Raw genomic sequence first — 22,152 nt, forward strand, 5'->3', positions numbered from 1 at the left:
AAAGTAACTTGCTGCAGATATAAATAAAATGAATACATTAGCTTGAAATTCTTGCAATCAACAAGTAAAATTATTTCTTAACCAAAGCATGGGAGGGTGTAACTTATTGATTAACTTGTAGTGTTAAAGGTTTTGTTACACCAAATAATTTATATGGATTTGCAGATGAAGGGATGGCTGTAATTGATAAACACTCTTGCGATTTTTACATCGGGATAGAGTATCTAGCTAATATTGAGAACAAGATCTAGGCCAACACTTGCAGAGCAGTACTGAGGGAGTGCTGTGCTGACTTTTGGATGAGACGTTAAATTGAGGTCAGGTAAACGTAAAATATCACACTGCATTATTTTGAAGAGGGGCAGGGAAATCCAGGCCAATATTAATCCCTTGGCCAACAGCACATAAAATCATCACATTACTGTTTATGGGACTTATGTGTGCTTAACTTCCAGCTGCGCAGATCAACAGTGACTATGCTTCAGAGGCACTTCATAAGGTCATAAGAAATAAGAGCAAGAGTAGGCCACTCGGTCCCTTGAGCCTGTGCTGCCATCAATAAGATCATGGCTGATCCGATTGTGATCTTAACTCCACTTTTCTGTCTGCTCCAACAACTTCATTCCTTTGTTATTTCTTATCTCTACCAAAACTGATTCAACATCTTGAGTTTCCGAACCAAGATAATTTCTCATTACTGTACAGAGCTAACAGAGCTACCCCACCTCCTTTTCTTTTCTTCCTGTCCTTCAGAAGTGTCAAATACCCTTGAATATTCAGATCCCTACTTTGATCACCTTGCAACCATGTCTCTGCATGGATTATCATGTCATACTCATTTATTTCTATTTGTGCTGTCAATTCATCCATCTGGTTATGAAAGGTGTGTGCATTCAGATGAAGAGCCTTTAATTGTGTCTTTTTACTATTTTCCTGAATCTGACCTTTTCTTCTCTTTCCCTTCCTGTAGCACTCTACTTAATTGTCTGTTAAGTGCTTTGGGATGTCCTCTGGTCACAAAAGATGCTATCTCCATGAAAGGCTTTATAATTTCTCCAGCAAATCTTGTGAATTTGCCACTGGAGGATCAAGGAGCGCAAGTGTTTAACCTATGGCTTTTGCTGCCAATGTTGTTGCAGCAGATTTCTGGCCAACTTGCCTTAATAATGGTTTTAGACTCCTTCACACAAAGCCATTGTTGGCCAATTTGAGGGAATAATTCAGTTAGTGCCTCTCCCCATGCTCTTTTGCCATTACCCTACAAATTTATCTTTTTCAAGTATATAGTCAATTCCCCTTTGAAAACTGAATTCACTTCTACCATCCTTTTGGGTAGTGAATTTAAGACCATCACAGTCTGGAATAATTTGGAAGGAATCTGCCACTTTAACTGAATTTTCATAGATAATTAAAGGCAAGAATAAAGTAGAAAACAATTAAACATGCACAATATTCAGTTTACCAGAATGCAAAGTTTTGCAATTCAAATCTGCGCAACTTTTTTAATGCTATTTCACACTGCGGTAAACGAGAAGAACAGAACCAATATGCAGTCACACAGCATGCCAAGGAAGTCTTTGTAAGGCCCTTGTGAGCCACAAGTTTAAAATATGTTAATTTACATTGAAACACTATTATTACTGAAACTAAGTATAAGAGGAAATTTTAAGAGGAATTAGGTATCCTTTTTGACTCACTCCTTTTCGATTACCTGTCTCACGTCAAAATATTAAGAACAGTCAGATTGACTGACCCTACAAAGGCTTCCTGGGCCAGGCATGACTAAAAGCACTTGAGTCAGGGTGGGGAGCTTGGAAAAACTGAAGAGGAGGAGTGAGGAAAGTGAGAAGCAACTGCTATGCGAACAAATGAAAATCAATTTGCTATAGGTTACACCAACTTCTGTTTTCACCCAGGCTAAGTCTGGATCATGAACCAATACCTTGTCTAAACCATTTGTCTAAAAGTACTGGTTGCACCTCATTTCATTTCCCCTTTCAGTGATGTCCTCTTGACATTCCATTCCAGCTTCTTGCCTGAGCAACATTTTCAAAAACTCTTTGTTGACTTTATCGATTCCATATGCTTTTCTCTGCTACCTTGTCTTCTACATTTCAGATTACTTCCTGTTAAATTTCTATCCCTCACCTTTTAAAAATAATCCATCAACAAAATGGGTATAATACTTAAAAGGAAAGCACGAGGACTTTATTGTCCACGGACCCAACACTGATAGAAGTGATCTGAACATGGTTCCCATATATACAGCAACCTCCGACATAATTTTACCTAAATCCTGGTTAGTTCATACGCAAATAGGTTCAAGAAAAAAAATGCAAGAATTTTATACTGAATAATTAATTTTTACAGCATCTCTTTTAAAAAAACCATAGAGGTAACCATCACACGTGAGCACTGAAGCATGTGTCCATGATTATACGGTTCTTGTAAAAGCAGATCATTCTTGTCAGGCAACCCACATAAAATGTTAAATCTTCCTCATCATTACTAATTAATGGAAAGATTTGTATATCTCTCTCATGCTTTGATTTTCCTTTGTGCAAAAATGTGACTGAATTATTGGAGGTAACGAGAGCCAATAGTTCCCCTTGAAGGTTGTCTGTGGTACTAGCACTTGGAAAGGCAATGGAAACTTAAGGCATTAATTCATCAATGTGCAAGGCATTATCTGATGTAATACTGAGCCATGACAAGATCATCCTAGGTTTGATTCCCACACTTTGCTGAGTTAGCTAGCATCACCTTGGGCAATGTGTGTTGATGCTGCAATTATCCCAAGTGCCCTGGACTAGAAATGGTGGGAGGGCTGGGGAAGAGCTCCTGCTCCCTCTCATTCCGTGTTCCTGCTAAAAGAGCATCCATGCCAATATCAGATCAGTCTGGACAGAGATGCCTTTCAGCCTCCCTAGGCTTACACATAAACAGACACTGGGACAAGGTCCTCTGAGCTGCATAGTGCCGATTGAAACAGCCATATCTCATCATGAAGCAGCATGTTTGTGAGGAAAAAATTGAGAAAGTTCACAAAAGAAAAAATTGAAAGCATTGGAAAAAGAACTGAGCATCAAAGGAAATGAACAGCTGCTTTAACAATTCATTAAAGGTTTTTTTGTACAGCAATTTAAATTCAGAAAGCACAAATCACATGGTTAACTTTTGTGAATATTAGCTCAAGTTGGTCGCAGCCACTTTAAAAATGCTTTCATTCAGACGGCACACAGAGCTGATAGAGTGCAGCGAGGAGTAGAATAATAGATAACTACAGAATAAAATTCTATAAACAGCAGGTCCCAGAGAGCAGATCCAAGTGGAAGTGAGGCTGTTCCCTGCAGTGAGAGGGAGAGAAAGTGCAAGAAAGCAAGTTTACGACAGCCTTAAAAAGTCACAAAACTATACTATTTAAACAAATAGTCGTCTGGTAGTACAGAACTTGAATGTTGCTGAAAAATGACAGTTTGTCAAAGCTTTTCATCTTGCACTCATCAGGACAATCAGAAGAATACCAATGTCAGGGGAAGCAACAACTTTCTACTGTATGAGAAGAGAGTGCTGATTGGTTGGCAAGTGGACACTGATTAGTAGAAGCGTTGCCATGAAGAATGCACCAGTTAATGGTGACGGACCGTTAACTGCCAAGCATCGTTTGAAATTTTAAACCAGGCAGCTTTTGACTCTGATTGGTCAAGGCATTGCCCTGAGAAATTATAGCCATTCACTGGTTCATTCCTCAGGCAGCGCCTTGACCAGTCAAGCTGCCTGGTTTAAAATTTCAAACAATGTTGGGCAGTTAATTGTCAGACACCATTAACTGGCACATTCTGCATGGCAACACCTCTACCAACCAGTGTCCACTTGCCAGCCAATCAGCACTCTCTTCTCATACAGTATAAAGCTGTTGCTTCCCCTGACATTGGTATTCTTGCAATTGTCCTGAAGAGTGCAAGACAAAAGGCTTTGACAAAATGACTTTTTTCAGCAATACTCAAGCATTTAAACAATTTGATTTTCTCTCTCTCCCACCCCCCCTCAATCTCCTGTACATCACACCTCATTTGGGAGTAGAATAGAGACCATCTGACAGTTAGTTGCTGTATAGTGCTTAAGAGTAGCCTAGGGCAACTTAAAAAGAAATTTCTGCCTTGATTTTAGGGAAAATCTGAATTAAAATTTACACCACCAATATCTTTATATAAGGGGGCCAAGGAAAGCTTCAGAAGATCACTTGGAGGTAGGGGAGGTCATTACCTTTAGAGTTGTTACCATTTGTTCTATTTTGTCTTTAACAAGTTTACTTACACGAGTAAAACTTAAGCTCCACTTTTAAGTTCATATGAGGCAGCGATTATCACAGGCCCTATCACAGCTTCCCTTTTGCACATCCCCGTTACTGACGGATTCTCAAGTGAGAAACAAGCTTGTTCTTAACAGCCTGTTCTTTGCGGGTGAGAAGAACAGCTTGTGAACAGTGTGTCAAACACCCGTGCAATTCAACAACATTTCAAGCCATCCAGCATCGCTCCTGCCCTCAACTATTCTTTATGAAAACAGAAAAGCTGGTTGAAACTCATTTTTTGCTGGCTTGCTAGAAGAGAGCTCAACTAAATCATTCTTGAAAGTAAGAGTTTGCTTCACTGCTTGGGGAGGGGTGGCCTGGGTTCATATTCAGCTCAGACTCATAAGATGGAACACTCATCTGTCTTCTGGCTGTGAAATGAGTCATATCCAACATATCCAACTTAGTGTGCTAAACATGTGTTGCAACAATATCACAAACAGGCGGGCACTTTGTTTGAATTTCAATTTGTAGGCGTCCCAATGCTGCATGCCATTGATACCATTCAGGACGTTAAAGCCAAATATGCCCATTTTAAATATTTGCTGGGTGGTGGCAAGTATCTTGGAGGTCATGTAAAGGACACAGTAATTTCATGGTAAGTGTATTTTAGCCCTCTCTTAATAGTTTCTCTTTCTTTTCCTATTGTCACGCTAGGTTCCACATCAGCCTGTTATTCTATGTTATTTGCTTTCCCAGCACTATTACTGGCACCAGTGTGAATCCTCCTCTTCCAAACATATCTAAAAAGAAAAGATTTGCATTTTAAACAGCGTTTATCATGGCCACCAAACCTCTAAAAGCACTTTCTAGCCAATTAAGATTTTTTTTTTGGGGAAGTATAATCATTGGTGTAATGTAGGAAACAGTTCAGCTAATATGCGCACAGCAAGCTCCTACAAACAATACTGAGATAATGACCAGATAGTATGCTTTTTTGTGATATTGATTGAGGGATAAATATTGGCCAGGGCAATGGGGATGTGCTTGCCATCAAAATAGTGCCATGGGATCTTCGTCACCTGCATTAAGCAGGCAGATGGGGTCTCGGTTTAAGGACTCATCCAAAAGGCAGCACCTCCGACAGTTCAGCTCTCCCTCAATATTGCACCGGTATGCCAGTTTTGATTTTTGCACTCTGGTAGGAAGAGCAGATGCTAGACAGAGCAGGCTATATAAGAAATGGTACCAAGTAAGATATGTGAACGTCTGAGTAACTAATGCTTCCTCAGAAGCATTCCAATTAGTACGTTATTTAATGGAATTGCATGAAAAAACACATAACAATGTGATCAACAGCCAATGTTGCTTGACTGATCACAAGCAGCAAAACGCCATCAACCACTGCCAACAGCCCTTACACACCTACTTGGCAAGTAATCATGAGGAACTGCCTGCTCAGAATCTAGGCCAGCAGAAAGGCAGATGCAGAACGCTGTCATCTGCTGGAAGGACACCTGGAGCTACCATGCAACATTTGACAATAATGATCAGGTGCGGCCTGAAACTTGGCTCTGCTGCTATGTTGACCCATGAGGATAGTGATGTAAGCGGCAGAGCCCCTTACAAGCACTTCATGCAGTACTATTCCTGCTTGAGCAGCCAACAAGCAGAGGCTCAGGCTCTGAAGTACCCGGTCACTTGACAATAAGCCTGCACCTTGGATTTCCTTGCTATTCATTTCTTCCCAACCCCAATCTCTTAGTTCCCGCTCCTTACAACACAGTGCAACAGAATTTACCACAGTAGATGAGAAAAAGTAAAAAATAGAACGATGTGCCAAAAAGGAATCATAACAGCTTAATGCAAAAGTTCTGAACCATTTCCTTGGGATCTAGTGCAGTGTTATTGCCTTTCGAAAGCAAGGAGGATCCTTTGGAGACACAGAATTTAAATAGCTGAAACAATGAAAAAAAGGGCTCTGTTTGTTATCTTGCACATGCCATGCATGTTACCTTTATTTCAGGACAGGTGAAATAAGGATCTAGGCCTCACCTACAAGAGTAGCCCAAACACCTGGAGTAAATAGTAAAAGGGAAACCCAAAGACCAACATGTCCGACAGAGTCTCTTTCAGAAATGCTAACCTTTTTCCCTTTCCAATTCTGGTAGGCCTACTGTATATTTCTATCAATGTTTATTTTTATTTAGATTTCCAGCATTTGTAGTTTTCTTTCCACACACTGCTGCACCGCCACCCCCCCCCCCACCACATCACTCACCGCCCTCTATCTCAAAGATCAGCTTATATAAACTGGAACATTCAATGAGATGTAGGCATTTGGCTGCACGGCACTGGGAAACTTAACAGAAAAATAAGCATCTGATAATGCAAAAGAGCCACTACTGTGAATGGCATGGCACATGCAAAAGTGTCATTCCCAGCCCATGGTGCTACTGTACCCAAGTCTGTGTTATATACAATTTCCCAATTTTAGTGATATATCACTCCAGAAGGCAGCCACAAATTACAGAATAACTTGCCCCTTATTCTATTGTTATTTTATTTCTTTAAAATACTTTTGGGCCAGGAAGAGAAAGGCAATTAAGATTTTAAAAGAAACATTTAATTTCTGGTGCAATGTTCATTTCTCTGGATTGATGAGCAACCAATGCAGAATCCATATCCAGTCATAGATCAATCCTTACCTTGCAAAAATGTCTTAGCTATGAGTTGTGAAATATGAAAACTTCAATATTCATATTCATCATAAAAATGGTATCCTTGCCTGAGAAAATGTCCACTTAGCATAGTGTTGATTAATGGGTTAGCATTCTCCCTGAGCAAAAAACCCAATCTAGTTTGGGTGACTTATTTGTTAACTATCAAATGATCACCTAAATATTACATCATCTTTCAAGGATGAGGGGGGAAATTATGGAATGGTACAACTGTCTTTGTATTACGGCATGGTAGATGCATTAGGAATGTGGAACTGAACAAATAAAAACACACTTTTAGTCTCATTAACAGTGCAAGGATTAGTGTTGTGCTTCCCAAACAAGGAGCGAGAGTGGCAGGCTAGTTCTAACTATTACCATAATTGTACAACATAAACCATTAACTGTTCAAGTCTTCCTGTGTCAGGTAGATGGGGTAGCAAGGAAAACAGCCCCCTGGATCTCTGCAGCATTGGCTCCGCTGCTATGAAATCCACAGCAGCGGTCCACAGATTTTTCCCTCCCTAATTCCCCAGAGGGGCTCCATGTGCCACATCCCAATAGGAATATGCAGATCTGGAAAATTTACAATACAGATGTTGTATCACTGAAGAACATCAATGCACCGTACAAAATCTATTAGTCTTAACATTTGAGCCTGTCATTACTGGTCAATTAGCTCGCCTTTTAAAATTGTATTATTGAGGAAACTTAAGTAAAGGGTTAGGAGCAACAGCATGGAACCATTAAGATTGAAAACAGGAGGAGAATAAATCAACTTGAGAAGTAATGGTTAGATGAAGCAATCTTCAACCGTTATAAGCTTCAGCCTTGAAGGATGAGGAATGACTGTTTGAAGAAAGAATCCAGTTTTAAGGCATTGGCAAAGAATGAGTAGGAGACAGTGTGATGAATCTAGATCTTAGCAGCAAAGAGAAGAACGCCATATTTAGAGCTTAGAAAGAACAGAAGATGAAAGTTCAGAAAAACAAAGACTGCAGTAGTAATGATAATTAATAAAATAAAGTCAGGGAAATATGAAACAGAATATAGGGGAAAAAGTGAATGTTTAAATGCAAAGGGTGATGAATATACTCTTACGAATTAAATAATTAGTGTGGCATACAACACACCTTGCAGCAGCAGGTTGTAATGCCTCATAACTGCTTTATCTGTGGGGACAAAAAAACTGCTTTTATTCCCATTCTTGAGTTCTACAAGTCTCCAGAGAGGATAGTAACAAGGATAGAAATGGGTTCAATCTTGCTGCACCACTTCCTAAAACAGAAAACTCTTGCCCTATTCAAATGTAGATTAATTTTCCTTTTAATAAAATGGCACATTCCAATTTTCTCCCCTCCTCTCTCTGGTGACACAAAGTTTTGCTTCTATGGCCAGTATATTGTGAACGTCAAACTGAATAAAGAAGAATGTATTTTTAGACTGAACAACTGTGCTATGAGTATTATAGCTTTTCAACCAAAACATTAGAGTAGCAAGCTAGCTCCAATAGTACCATAATTGAGCAACAACAACTTCTTAAAAGCTTTATATTTTTTTTCCTACGTAACTTTTTATTGAGTCTTATTTTGTCAGGCAGGGATGATGGCCAGGGAATTGATTCCCAGGTGCACTGGCGTTCCACTATGATGTATCAGAGCAGTGGGGTGCAAATTGCATGGGAGATTTTCTTAATCCACACGTTCTTGGGATGCAGAGCATGGAGCCTCTCTCTAATGGGAGGGAAAACTCTGTGGACTGCTGCCATGGATCTTGTAGCAGCTAAACCAAGGCTATTATTTTAAACAGAGGACTTAGTTGGCTTATTTTAACATCAGCCGCAGGATTTCATCCATTCACGTAGGGACCCAGACGCCCAAGTGTTGACAGCTTACTTGGCATTGGGAGAGCAGTTCCATTTCACTGGGTGACCATAGACACATACTTTCTGGTGGAGTGATTGCTACATTGATGAAAGCATTAATAAACTTATTGTACATGGGTTAACAACTTCACTAAAGCACTGAACACAGAAATCTCACACGAACACCCATCCCACAGTATGAAGATCTAGGAAAATCATTAATCGTGCTAACGGATTCAAGGAATGTGCTCGTCAAAGAAATTGACAATAGTGAAATACACTACCTGGTAAAGTCACTGCAGCAGACAGAATTAATGGGTTCATGAGGCATTCAATACGATCGAGAGTGGAGGGTGGCATGAGGGACTGAGGGGGGCAGAAAGTGATTAAAGATTCTTATGCCCCATAAAACTCGGTTTATGACACTCAATTTGAATGATGCCAGGGCAGACTGCATAAACCTGGTTTGCATTCTCTTGCATGTGGAAGTTTGAGGTAATTTGATTAAGTTGTTTGAAGTACTGAAAGGATTCAATAGGGTGGATACAGGAAAAAATACTCTGGCGGAGGAAATAAAGAACAAGGACACGCAATCTTAAAATTAGAACAAGGTTAGTTAGGAGGGAAATTATTAAGCATTTTGTCACACAAAGGGAAACAGAAATCTGGCAACATCTTTCAACGGGCTTCGGACACTGGGGATCAATTAGGGCTTTCAAAACTGAAATGAAAGAGTTTTGTTAGGTAAGGGATGAGAGGGGAAAGCTGAGTAAATGGAATTGAGATTCAGTCAACCATAATCTAATTGAATGCAACTCCACCTGATTTTCCCCCACTAATAGTCCTAATCTCCTGGAGTCCTTCACCACAGCAAAAAAATTATCTAGATTGTTGATGGATATTGGTACATGCAGGCAGGAGGGGTTGAATGGCCTACTCCTGTTCATATGATCCTATAGGACCAACAGTAGGAACAATTCAGATGGAACACTACTTATCTCACTTGTCGTGTACCTCAATAAACTTATGATAAAGCAGAAAAATTGCACAAGTTGGAAAATGAAGTAATTTCAGTAACTGAGTCTTTAAAAACACACAACGAAAACGTTTAGAGAAGGTAGATTAAAAAATAAAGAGAACTTGGTTACTTTTGTCGCCTGCTCCAGGGAAGAACCTTAGCCTGTCTTTCCTTTTCTTTTCTTCAGGAGCCAAGGGAAGCGGTTTGGAGCCATGGTTTAGGTTCCCAGGGTCTTTGCTGCCCCCACCAATCATGGTGCTGGTGTTCCTCATGGGCGGAGCTGGAGGCTTGTCTTCCACTTCACCATTATCTGACATCTTCAGTCACCACTACCTATCACTGTGAAAACAAAGACAGCAAGGTTGTAGGTTTGTGATTGCATTTTTCCGCCAACTGGAAAGAAAAAAAAATCTCTGATTATGAGCACTGGAACCTGGGGGGAGAGAGAGAAGGGAGGGGGAGAGAGAGAGAGAGAAAAAAAAGTCAATTTTAAGCTAAGATAAAACAGCATGCTTTTAAGTTCCCCTTAAACTTTGACAATGACATTTGATTACAAGCGAGATTATATAATCAGTTAGAGTAGATTACTTTAAATATAACGGTGGCATTCAGGTAAAGTGCTCACTTCATATCTGCTCTGTGGGCAGTCTAGTAACACAGGATGGTCACACAGATAGATCTTGGGGGAGGGGAAATATAACGGTGCAAAACAAAAATTTGTGACATTCCAATGCGCTTAAATGGCATAAATAACGTTTTTTTAAATGATAAATTTATGGGTCCAAGTGAGAGAAATGTGGGGTTGGGTAAAGACACAAGGTGGAGTGTGTTTTTCTCATATTCAGGACTTGAGCTTGAATTCGAGTCAGTTTGGTGTGAGGGGATGTTTCCTTCCTCTGATATCGCTGAGGATCCTGTAGAGTAAAGGGTTAACATCAGGAGCACCTGATACTGATGTAACTATGATGTAATGTCACATGAGTAAATAGCTGAGATCTGGAGGGAAGCAGAAATACAACCTCATGCAAAGTCACTGAGATGTCTATAGAGCTGTGAATAAACAGTAATGGTTTCTATAGCCTTAAGTAGCTTTCTTAGAGAAACAGAACCCCACATAGACCGTGAACTCATGACAAAACAGATCCTAAATGAAATTAGTTTTGCGATGGCTTCAAATCATCAAACTGCCATGAGTCAGCACAAATTTGCTGTTACAAGCAGCAGACAAGGTCAGTTCCAAGCCATTAATTATCAAGAGTCACTGAAGCTCTTTATATAAGCACAAGAAAAATGATTGAGGCTTTGATGGACCATGCTATTGCTTGATGTGTCAATAACTAGAGTGTATAAATTTAAGCTCATCACCAAAAGAACAAAGGGAGAATTTAGGAGAAAGTTGTTAGTGCAGACAGTTGTGAAATGCCTCATCAGAATCAGCAGTGAAACAGTGACAGAAGCAGCATTCTTAACAGATTTTTCTTAAAAAGAGAAGGGGATAAACGTTTGAAGAAGAAATTCAAGGAGTATGAGGGAAGGACAGGAGAATAACGAAATGTGGATAAATTTTTCAGATAACAGACACAAGCACCATGGGTCAAATGGTTTCTTCCTGTGCAGTGAAATTTTATGATTCTATGACCGATGTAGAAAGGAAAGAAAGGCTTGTATTAATATAGCACCATTCATGACCTCAGATGTCCCAAAGTGCTTTACAGCCAATAATGAACTTCTGAATTGCAGTCACTGTTTGCATCGCAGGAAACACAGCAGCTAAAGTGCGCGCAGAAAGCTCCCATACACGCCAGGTCAAAAATCAGATCATCTGTTTTAAGTGACTATAATGGAGGGATACATATTTGTCAGGACTGCAGGGAGAACTTTTGTTCTTGCCCGGACTAGTACATCCACCTGAGCGAGCAGATCAGGTCTCAATTCAATGTCTTCATCTGAAAAACAGCACCTCTCACTATGCAGCAAGCCTCACCACTCCACGGGAGTGTCAGCCTAGATTTGTGTTCGCAAATCTCTGGAGTAGGACTTGAATCCACTCTCCTGACTCATTACTCACTAAGCCACAGGTGATAACATAAAATATAAATATTACATCTCTGCCTATTGTTTTAGTATAAGATAGTACATTAATTTAATTTAAGCCTAAAAGTGTAATACTTTGCATCTGGGCTTTATATCTGGCAGCAATAGACACTCTGCAATACATCTTTTACTTGGACAGTCTCGCAACAGCCACAGTCAAGAGTTGGTAGGTGTACACAGATGCCTTCATAATTGCAGGATTAATGTATGCTACAGACTAGTAGGGATAGATTTGCATCCATCACTTTCTTCTGAGAGAGCATTACAGACAAAAAGAAAAGTATGAGGGATACCTCTAAAAAGGCAACGGCAAAGAAATGGGAAGAGAGACAGGCAGAGAGTGAGAGAGAGAAATAGAGAGAGACAGACACACAGACAGACAGACAAAGAGAGAAAAGATAAAAACAAAAAACTGCGGATGCTAGAAATCCAAAACAAAAACAGAAATACCTGGAAAAACTCAGCAGGTCTGGCAGCATCGGCGGAGAAGAGTACAGTTGACGTTTCGAGACACTTCCTCCTACCTCTCCCTGGACCATGACCCCACCACTGAACATTGAGCCATTGTTTCCAGGTCTGTCACTGATCTCACCTCCTCTGGAGATCTTCCTTCTATAGCTTCCAACCTGATAGTCGCCCAACCTTGGACGGCCCGCTTCTACCTCCTACCCAAAACCCACAAACAGGACTGTCCCGGCAGACCGATCGTGTCAGCCTGTTCCTGCCCCACGGAACTCATTTCTCGCTATCTTGACTCCCTTCTCTCTCCCCTTGTCCAGTCCCTTCCCACCTACAGCCGTGATTCCTCTGACACCTCTGATGTGATTACGTCACATCAACAATTTCCAGTTCCCTGGCCCCAACCGCCTCCTCTTCACCATGGACGTCCAATCCCTCTACACCTCCATCCCCCACCAGGATGGTCTGAGGGCTCTCAGCTTCTTCCTCGAACAGAGGCCCGAACAATCCCCATCCACCATTACTCTCCTCCGTCTGGCTGAACTTGTTCTCACACTGAACAATTTCTCCTTTAACTCCTCTCACTTCCTCCAAATAAAAGGTGTGGCTATGGGTACCCGCATGGGCCCCAGCTATGCCTGTCTCTTTATGGGGTATGTGGAACATTCCTTGTTCCAGTCCTACTCCAGCCCCCTCCCGCAACTCTTTCTCCAGTACATCGATGATTACTTCGGTGCTGCTTCATGCTCTCGTCGGGACCTGGAAAAATTTATTAATTTTGCTTCCAATCTCCACCCCTCCATCATTTTCACATGGTCCATCTCTGACACTTCCCTTCCCTTCCTTGACCTCTCTGTCTCAATTTCTGGTGATAGACTGTCCACCAATATCCATTGCAAGCCTACCGACTCCCACAGTTACCTCGACTACAGCTCCTCACACCCCGCTTCCTGTAAGGACTCCATCCCATTCTCTCAGTTCCTTCACCTCCGTCGCATCTGTTCTGATGATGCTACCTTCAAAAACAGTTCCTCTGACATGTCCTCCTTCTTCCTTAACCGAGGTTTTCCACCCACGGTAGTTGACAGGGCCCTCAACCGTGTCCAGCCCATCTCCTGCGCATCCGCCCTCACGCCTTCTCCTCCCTCCCAGAAACATGATAGGGTCCTCCTTGTCCTCACTTATCACCCCACCAGCCTCCGCATTCAAAGGATCATCCTCCGCCATTTCCGCCAACTCCAGCATGATGCCACCACCAAACACATCTTCCCTTCACCACCCCCTGGCGGCATTCCATAGGGATCGTTCCCTCCGTGACACCCTGGTCCACTCCTCCATCACCGCCTACTCCTCAACCCCCACCTACGGCACCTCCCCATGCATACGCAAAATATGCAACATCTGCCCCTTCACTTCCTCTCTCCTCACCGTCCAAGGGCCCAAACACTCCTTTCAAGTGAAGCAGCATTTCACTTGCATTTCCCCCAACTTAGTCTACTGCATTCGTTGCTCCCAATGCGGTTTCCTCTACATTGGAGAGACCAAACGCAGACTGGGTGTCTGCTTTGCAGAACACCTTCGGTCTGTCCGCAAGCATTACCCAGACCTCCCTGTCGCTTACCATTTTAACACTCCACCCTGCTCTCTTGCCCACATGTCCGTCCTTGGCCTGCTGCATTGTTCCAGTGAAGCTCAACGCAAACTGGAGGAACAGCACCTCATCTTCCGACTAGGCATTTTACAGCCTTCCGGACTGAATATTGAGTTCAACAACTTTAGATCTTGAACTCCCTCCTCCATCCCCAGCCCCTTTCCGTTTCTTCCCCTTCCCTTTTGTTTTTTCCAATAATTTATATAGATTTTTCTTTTCCCACCTATTTCCATTATTTTTAAATCTATACCTTTTATGCCCTTTTAGTCTTATTTCACCCCACCCCCACTAGAGCTATCTGTACCTTGTCTGTCCTGCCATCCATTCTTAATTAGCACATTCTTTTAGATAATATCACCACCTTCAACACCTCTTTGTTCTTTTGTCTGTGGCATCTTTTGGTTATCTGCTCCTATCACTGCTTGCTTGGCCCTACAACCACCCCACCCCTTCTCTCTTCCCCCCCCTCCCCTCCCTTAAACCAGCTTATATTTCAAGTGAGAAAAGAAATGCTAAGTGCAAAAGAAAGACAGTGGGGAAGTGAAAACATTAGCAAGACTAAGAACAAAAGAGAAAAACATACATGCACCAAAGAGCCATCCCCAAGCTAAGGCAGTTGAACTCATTTCCTGGTGATCAATTCCATGACAGTATTCCAACAACTTGTCCAGCATACTGACCAACTGAGATAGTGGAACAGCTACAAAAGAATAAGAACGAACCAAGTAGGAAAAAATAAAAAGAGTGGCGGGGGGGGGGGGGGAGAGAGTTTCTTCTGCACATTTTAAACAAAAACCCAGAAAGCAAATTTGTTCTCTTTAAACAGCATCAGCTATGGCTCAATCGTAGCACTTGTTTCGAAGTCACACTCCAGAGATGTGAACACAGAAACCTAGGCTATCACAATGCAATACTGACGAAGTGCTGCACTGTTGGAGGTGCCATCATTTAGATGAAGCCTAGACCCCAGCTACCCTCTCTACCCTGAGCGTAGAAGATACTATGGCACTTTTTTTTGGAAGAGCAGCAGGGGAGTTCTCCCCAGTGGCCTGGCTAACAAATATCTAACATCACTTAAAAAAATACAGATGAACTGGTCATTATCACATTGCTGTTTGTGAACTTTGCTCTTTGTAAATTGGCTGCAGTGTTTCCTACATCACAGGAGACAGTGGCATTGTAGTAATGTTACTGGGCTAGTAAATCAGAGGTCCAAAATAATGCTCTGGGGTCATGGATTCAAATCCCACCTTGGCAGTTAGTGGAATTTAAATTCAATTCATAAAATCTGGAATTTTAAAAAAAAGTTAGTCTCAGTAACTGTGGCCATGAAACCGTCGTTGTAAAAACCCATCTGGTTCACTAATGCCCTTTATGGAAGGTAATCTGCTGTCCTTACCTGGTCTGGCCTACATGTGATTCCCGACCCCCAGCAATGTGGCTGACTCTTAACTGCCCTCTGAAATGGCCTAGCAAGCCACTCGGTTCAAGGGCAATTAGGGATGGGCAACAATTACTGGCCTTGCCAGCGACACCCAAATCCCATGAAAGAGTAAAGAGAAAAAAGACACGTCATTGACTTTAAAATGTTTTACGACGTCCTGCAGTCATGAAGGGCATTCTAATAATCCAAACTCCTTCTTGAGTCAGGAACCAGAGGACACAGATTTACAATGAGACGACACAAGGATTTTTTGTTGAAACAAAGCAAGATTGTGTGATTTGGAATACATTGCCTGAAAAAGCGATGGAAGCAGATTCAATCATTAACACCATGAAGAGTATTAGATAAATACTTGAAGGGAAAAAATATACAGGACTGGAGGGGAAGAGCAAAGGACTGGGAATAATTGGTAGCTGTACCAAAAGAGCCAACAGGCACAATGGATGATAGCCGCCTCCTGTGTTGTAACCATTCTATACTAAAGAATTGAGGGAAAAATGAAAGATGTATACCAGATCTTGGATCCTAATTTGAGTAACCTCGTTAGGAAAGAAAGTTATTTAATCTATTCATGACATTTAGAATCATGTGGCAATTCAGATTAATTAAATTCACCTCAGTTAAATAAAACTCTTGTCTCCATTCTACTGGCTCAAATTTGGTCTGCTGCAAAGAGATTAAACCAGTGCATTTTTAATAGCTCACAACTCAGTCCAGTGATATTAGGTTTATTGGTAATATTCTATAGGAAAAATCATATTTAAACCAGTCAAAGCTGTGCAATGCAGTTCCGAGTCCTCAAATTGTTTGCACCAGTAACAGAGCCACATTTGTACTCACCCATTAGTTATTCTATCTAATATTACAACTGCTTACAATGCTAAAGGAAAAAGTCTACCTAGTTACTGTACATTAAAGTGAACATAACGGAGTGGAGTTTCTTCTGCATTTAAGCCATGGATGTATCTGGCCGCAATAAGGTTTTGGAATTTTGGGTGCTAGTGAGTTACCCACATAACTATAATACATTCAAGTCTCATTGATCTTTTTCACCTGCCCATTAACTGAACAGATCGCCGCCAACAACATTGACCATGACCCCGACTCACAAATGAAAGCATTCCGAAATTTCGTCTGGTTGGGGGAGAAGGGTTTCAACATTGTGCCCAGATTTTCAGGTATAGCAGCAGTTATTTTTCCAATTTTCAATTTGCATTATTTTTCTGTTTACTTCAAAAAAAACCTATCCTTGCTGAGAGCTGCTCTATTTTGTGTTTCATTTTTTTCTGGCATAAATTTAAGTCTCATTAAAAATTGAAAAGTTTCCCCGAGTAAACATGCTACATATAACGAATTATGCTTAAAATGAGTAATGCATTGGAACTTACATTTTAAAACAGATACACAAAATTTCATAAATAAAAATAGAAATACTCAGCAGGTCAGACAGCATCTGTGATGAAAGAAACAGAGTCAGTGTTTCAGGTCAATGACTTATTGTCAGAACAGAGTGACCAGACATACTGAATTTCCAACATTTGTCGTTCTTGTTTCAATTTCTAGCATTCAGAGTGTTGTTTTGTATACAACATTTCATGGTGTGAGGTCAGCGTTGCCTCGAATCCCAATTACAGGTACCGGACCTTGTATCTGTGACACTCAGGGCCGGACATGTTCCATATTTGGGAATTTTACAGATTTTTGGGTGCTGTATGATGCACTTATATAACATTAAAAAAGCATGAGAAATAAAAACCAAAAGGCTTTTATTGTTTTATTATACTATTGTTTTACTTTATTTTCATACATCACATCTCAATCGAAGAAGAGTCAGCATCTGAAGGAATGTCTGGGGTGGTAGCTGCTGTACAGACACAGGCTGCAGAAGTTGAAGGCTCAAACTCCATTGTACTTCTTTTAAACATGTCCTGCAGCTTACGTGGACCTTCCTTTCAGGGACACCTCTTGTGTTTTGTGGACCCACATAATATGCTGCTCTGTAATGAAACTCTTCTGCTCCATCCCACAAATCAATTCCTCTACAATGCTTATGCAACTGTCGATAAGACATTTCTTCCTGTTAATCCAGCACACCACTTTCATCGACATCATTATCACTCTCATTCTCTTTTTTCTTATTCATGACCATGTTGCATTTTTCACTCTGAGTTGGAGGTGAATCAGAGCATCATCATCAACATTCAGACAATCCTCAACAGCTTTTGCATCCAACAACTTGGCTTCAGCACATGACAAAACTTTTGCATATGCCATTAAATCGTCAACAACATTTTTCTCCTCAGACACACAGAAACCACTAAAATCAGGTTCAGTTTCACCGTCACCATTTAGGAACATGGTAAATGGCCACAAGTTGTGCCATCCATTTCTCAAAATATATTGGGGTACATTGGCCCAGGCCTTCGCAGCTCCCCAGAGTGCATATTTTACATTGAATTCTTTTTGGGATTCCTTAAATCCCAAGACTCTGCCACATGCAGTGAGCATTTTGCACATGAATTCAGCCTTGTGCCTGATCTTGAATGCCCGCAGAATGCCTTGATCCATGGGCTGGATGAGGGACGGACAGTTGTGGGGGCAAATAAACTCTGAAAACATTGTCCCTGATGAGGAGTTCTGCACTGGGGTGTGCAGCACAATTAACAAGGAGTATCATCATTTTGCAGCCCCCGGGAAGACTCACAGGCCAACGATGATCCCTGGCTTCAGGGATAAAAAGATTCTCATTCCAATCAAGGAAATTTGGTCTAGTCATCCATGTGCACTTATCGGCCTTATAAGCAACAGTGAAAACAGTGATCTTCTTGAAAGGCCTAGGATTCTGGCTTTTACCAATAACATGCAATTTACACGGTGGGTACCTGCAGCATTTGAACATCCGAATACAGTAAGCCGTACCTTAGAGTCTTTGAATCCCTTTGGTGCTGCCTCATCCGCAGTTACATAGGATTTCCTGGGAACATGCCTCCAATATAATGAAGTCTCATCAGCATTATACACTTGCTTTGCTGTTAGATTTTCTTCCAATATTATTGTGGAAAATTCATCCAAGTAAGTCTCTGCAGCTTCATGGTCAGCTGAAGCTTTTTTTACCACATACTTTCAGCAAACGTACATCATGGCGTTTTAAAATTTGTTATACCATCCTAAGGAGTTTTTTGCTTTTATCTTAGTATTCACATGATGTTGTTAGACCAAGCTCTTCGTGGGGCACTTTCGTTTGGGCCATGATAATCAAGCAATCCAATGGATATTTCTCACTCTGACGCTGCCTGACCCATCCAGTAACACTTTGTCTACATGGAGTGTTTCCCATTAATTTGGGTGCATCACTGTCAGCGTAAGATTTAAGTAACTTCTTCTTTTGTTTCTTCAAATCGTTAATGATCGCTGTACCGACACCATACTCTTCATTTAATCATTTCACTGAGGCACCCTTCTCTAGACGCATTAGTAACTCCACTTTCTGCTTAATACTCAGTAACAGATGTTTACTCTTGGCACTGTCACCAGCCATGGGACTTCCAGCTGGCCTTTTCGACATGAAACCAAGGACCATAAAGACTAGAATTACAGAGATACTTGTTTGAACGGTGCTCGCGGGAATCGGTGATGCCACCAAATAAAGCGGGAGCTTGACGAAGTAATCTGAGTGCCAATTTCAAATTGCTACATAAGGCACCATCGTCGAGCGTAGACAATTTTCGGTACCTTCAGGTTTTTTGGGATGGCGGATAAAGGGTCTGGTACCTGCAAGTGCAATTGATTTACGTCCATTTTAGGTTTGGTGCATCCTAATCTGATTGGGAAAATACTTGAGATCAGCAAAATGGATACTTTTCAGGTCTATCATCTATTTTACACCCAAGGAGCCAGTGTGAATCTATCTCAAGCCCAGGATTGGGTTCTACTCAATCCTAGTACAGGTACAATGTCTCAAAACCAGCAGCCTTGGGATGAAGTACGTGCCAGATTTTGGATCTTGCCAGTTTCCGGTTGGGCGGTCCAAGTCAGACTCAGCAAGGTCAGGTAGGGTCAAGGGTTGCTCAAAACACTGAGCGCGGGAAAAGACAGGTGCATGAAGCCAATGGCTAGTCGCTGCAGCACCGAGCCAAACAAGCTGGTAAGTTTTTTTACTCTAATATTTTCAAATATTTAAATTCATGTACGGCAGCTTAAAAGAGTGCCCGATTTTTGGACTGCCAGTTTTTGGGTAGACAGGTTTGAGACCCTATACCTGTAACAATACAGATAAGTACAGCATTACAGAAAGATGGACTAGGACTAGGGCATCATTGCTCTCTTTCTTCTTCCCCATCAGTTCCAAGGAACTCAAAACAACCCCAGCTATCCCCATCACAGATAATTTAAAAAGAGGAACAAAATAAAAAGAGAAACCTTTGCAAATCTCTGGTTAGGCCTCAGCTGGAGTATTACATACAATTTTGGGCATCACGCTTTAGGAAAGATGTCAAGGCCCTGGAGGGTACACAGAGGTTGTTTGCCAAGATGATACCAGGAATGAATGGCTTCAGTTGTGTAGAGATACTGAAGAAGTTGGGTTTGTTTCCATTAAAGCAGGCAGGGGTACCAATTTGAGGGAATATCTAATGAAGGCATTCAAAATAAGGGTTTTTGAAAAAAGAGCAAGTAAAGTGGAAATGTTTCCTCTGTCTAGTGGGTTGGTAACCAGAGATCATAGATTTAAAATAATTGACAAAAGTTGTAGAGGGGGAATGTTAAGAGGTTTTTCCCCCCATACAGAAGATAATTAAGATCTGGAACGCAATTCCTGAAAGCCTAATTGAATAAGATTCCTTAAGAACTTTCAAAAAGGCAATTGGATGTGCACTTGAAGAAGGCTAAATTACTGGTTTATAGAGAAAAGGCTAGGGTGTGGGACTTGCAAAGAGCCAGCAGAAGCAAAATGGGCCATATAGCCACTTGGTGTGCTGTAAGATTGTCGGATTCAACAAAAATTCACATTCTACGCTTGCACAATCTGGTATTAATCGCTGGGCAAAATGTGAAAAGCAGAACTATTCTCTTCCCTCCTTATACAAGAAAGCTACATGTGATCAAGAGTTAATATCGCAAACAGTTAACTGGATATGCATACTTCAGTGTGGGGGTGGAGAGACTTCGTAAGGGCACAACCTACAAGATCAATTGCAACCAGCTGGAATCTTGAGGACAGTAGCTACACTTTGAATGAGACAGCTATTTCAGGCAAAGTGCCACCTACATGATCCACTTCAGAAGAAACCCACGAGAAATAGGTTTATACTTCTAAGGTGACTTGAGTCACAGACAATATTGAAATGTAACATCAGAGGAAACAAAAAGCTCTTGGCAACAGAGTTCTGACAAACACTGAACATTGATCAAAATCTCCTCCTTCAATGCATTCCATCCTATCCGAGTCATCTATATTCACAGAAAAGCTGCCTGATAAGCACAAGACAGTGAAAATTGTGTCTCAAGAACTTAGCAAGTAACAGGAGGAACTGCAGTCATCATTCAACTTGGTAAACCTGTGTGTGATATTGAGCCATAAAGATCTCAAGTTTAATCCCAGTCAATTATAATTAACTGATCTCAGCCAGAAATGGGACAGGGAGGGCGGTGCTAGATTTAGTTTGAATAGCTCTGCTCTGAGGGAATGGGGGAGTAAATTAAGGTACCTACTACTCCTGATCAATATCCATGGACTTCAGGAGAGCACAGGATCAGGCTCTGGTGTGGTGTTGCTAAGCAATAGTCACCCAAATGAACTGAAATCATTCCTTAGGCTCAGTACTCAAGGACTCCGAGTGCCTGTGTAGTGATAAACCCAGCATGGGTCAACATCATCGAGAAATGACTGATGAAAACTGGATACAAAATCATTTGAAAGGTATAGTAGAATAAGAGCTGAAAGAAAAAAAGTTTAGGATAATACAAGCGGGATTTATAAATACAAACTGCCACCTGACAGACAGAATTTGAGAACTCAGCTATCTTTATGGTCGAGATGCAAGTTTTATGGAGGCAGTTGAACTTTTATGCCGAATATCGCACCGGCAAACACAACAGTACTCAGGTCACTTTAGGCATCAGCTATTACTCAGTTGGTAACATCCTCAGCTTTGAGTCAGAAGTTCAAGTTCAAGGGTTCAAGTTCCACTCCAGAGATGACAGCACACAATCCAGGCTGACACTCAAGGCAGGACTGAGGGAGTGCTGCACTGTTGGAGGCCGCTCTCTTTCGGATGAGATGTGAGATTGAGGCCCTATCTACCGTCTTGTGGGTGTAAATGGTCCCATGGCACTATTTCAAAAAAAGAGCAGGGGAGTTCTCCCGGTATCCGGGCCAACATTAATCCCGTAACCAAAATCTAAAACGGTTCATCTCATTTCTTTTTGGGATCTTGCTGTGTGTAAATTGGATGCTGGGTTTCTTACATTATAACAGTGACTACACTTCAAAAAGGACTTCACTGGTTATAAAAGGCATTGGGATGTCCTGAGGTTAAAAAAAGACACAGAGGTCTTTCTTTTTTCTGTAGTTCAGGACAGCACTGGGTAAAACACATTCTACAGCCTTT

General features: G+C 41.3%; 1 protein-coding gene across 3 annotated transcripts in view; it reads right to left on the bottom strand.

Annotated features, from left to right (window-relative positions):
* Positions 1–22,152, bottom strand: part of pak1 (p21 protein (Cdc42/Rac)-activated kinase 1) — a 196,200-nt gene that overhangs the window by 65,438 nt on the left and 108,610 nt on the right. For all 3 annotated transcript variants that reach the window (XM_078545048.1, XM_078545050.1, XM_078545049.1), the window contains exon 2: positions 10,027–10,235. In XM_078545048.1, coding sequence (XP_078401174.1) covers positions 10,027–10,213 — 187 coding nt within the window. In that variant the 5' untranslated portion in view covers positions 10,214–10,235. The remainder of the gene's footprint in view (positions 1–10,026; positions 10,236–22,152) is intronic.

This window comes from Cetorhinus maximus, chromosome 7, assembly GCF_964194155.1.
Source record: "Cetorhinus maximus chromosome 7, sCetMax3.hap1.1, whole genome shotgun sequence".
In the NCBI taxonomy this organism is placed as follows: domain Eukaryota; kingdom Metazoa; phylum Chordata; class Chondrichthyes; order Lamniformes; family Cetorhinidae; genus Cetorhinus; species Cetorhinus maximus.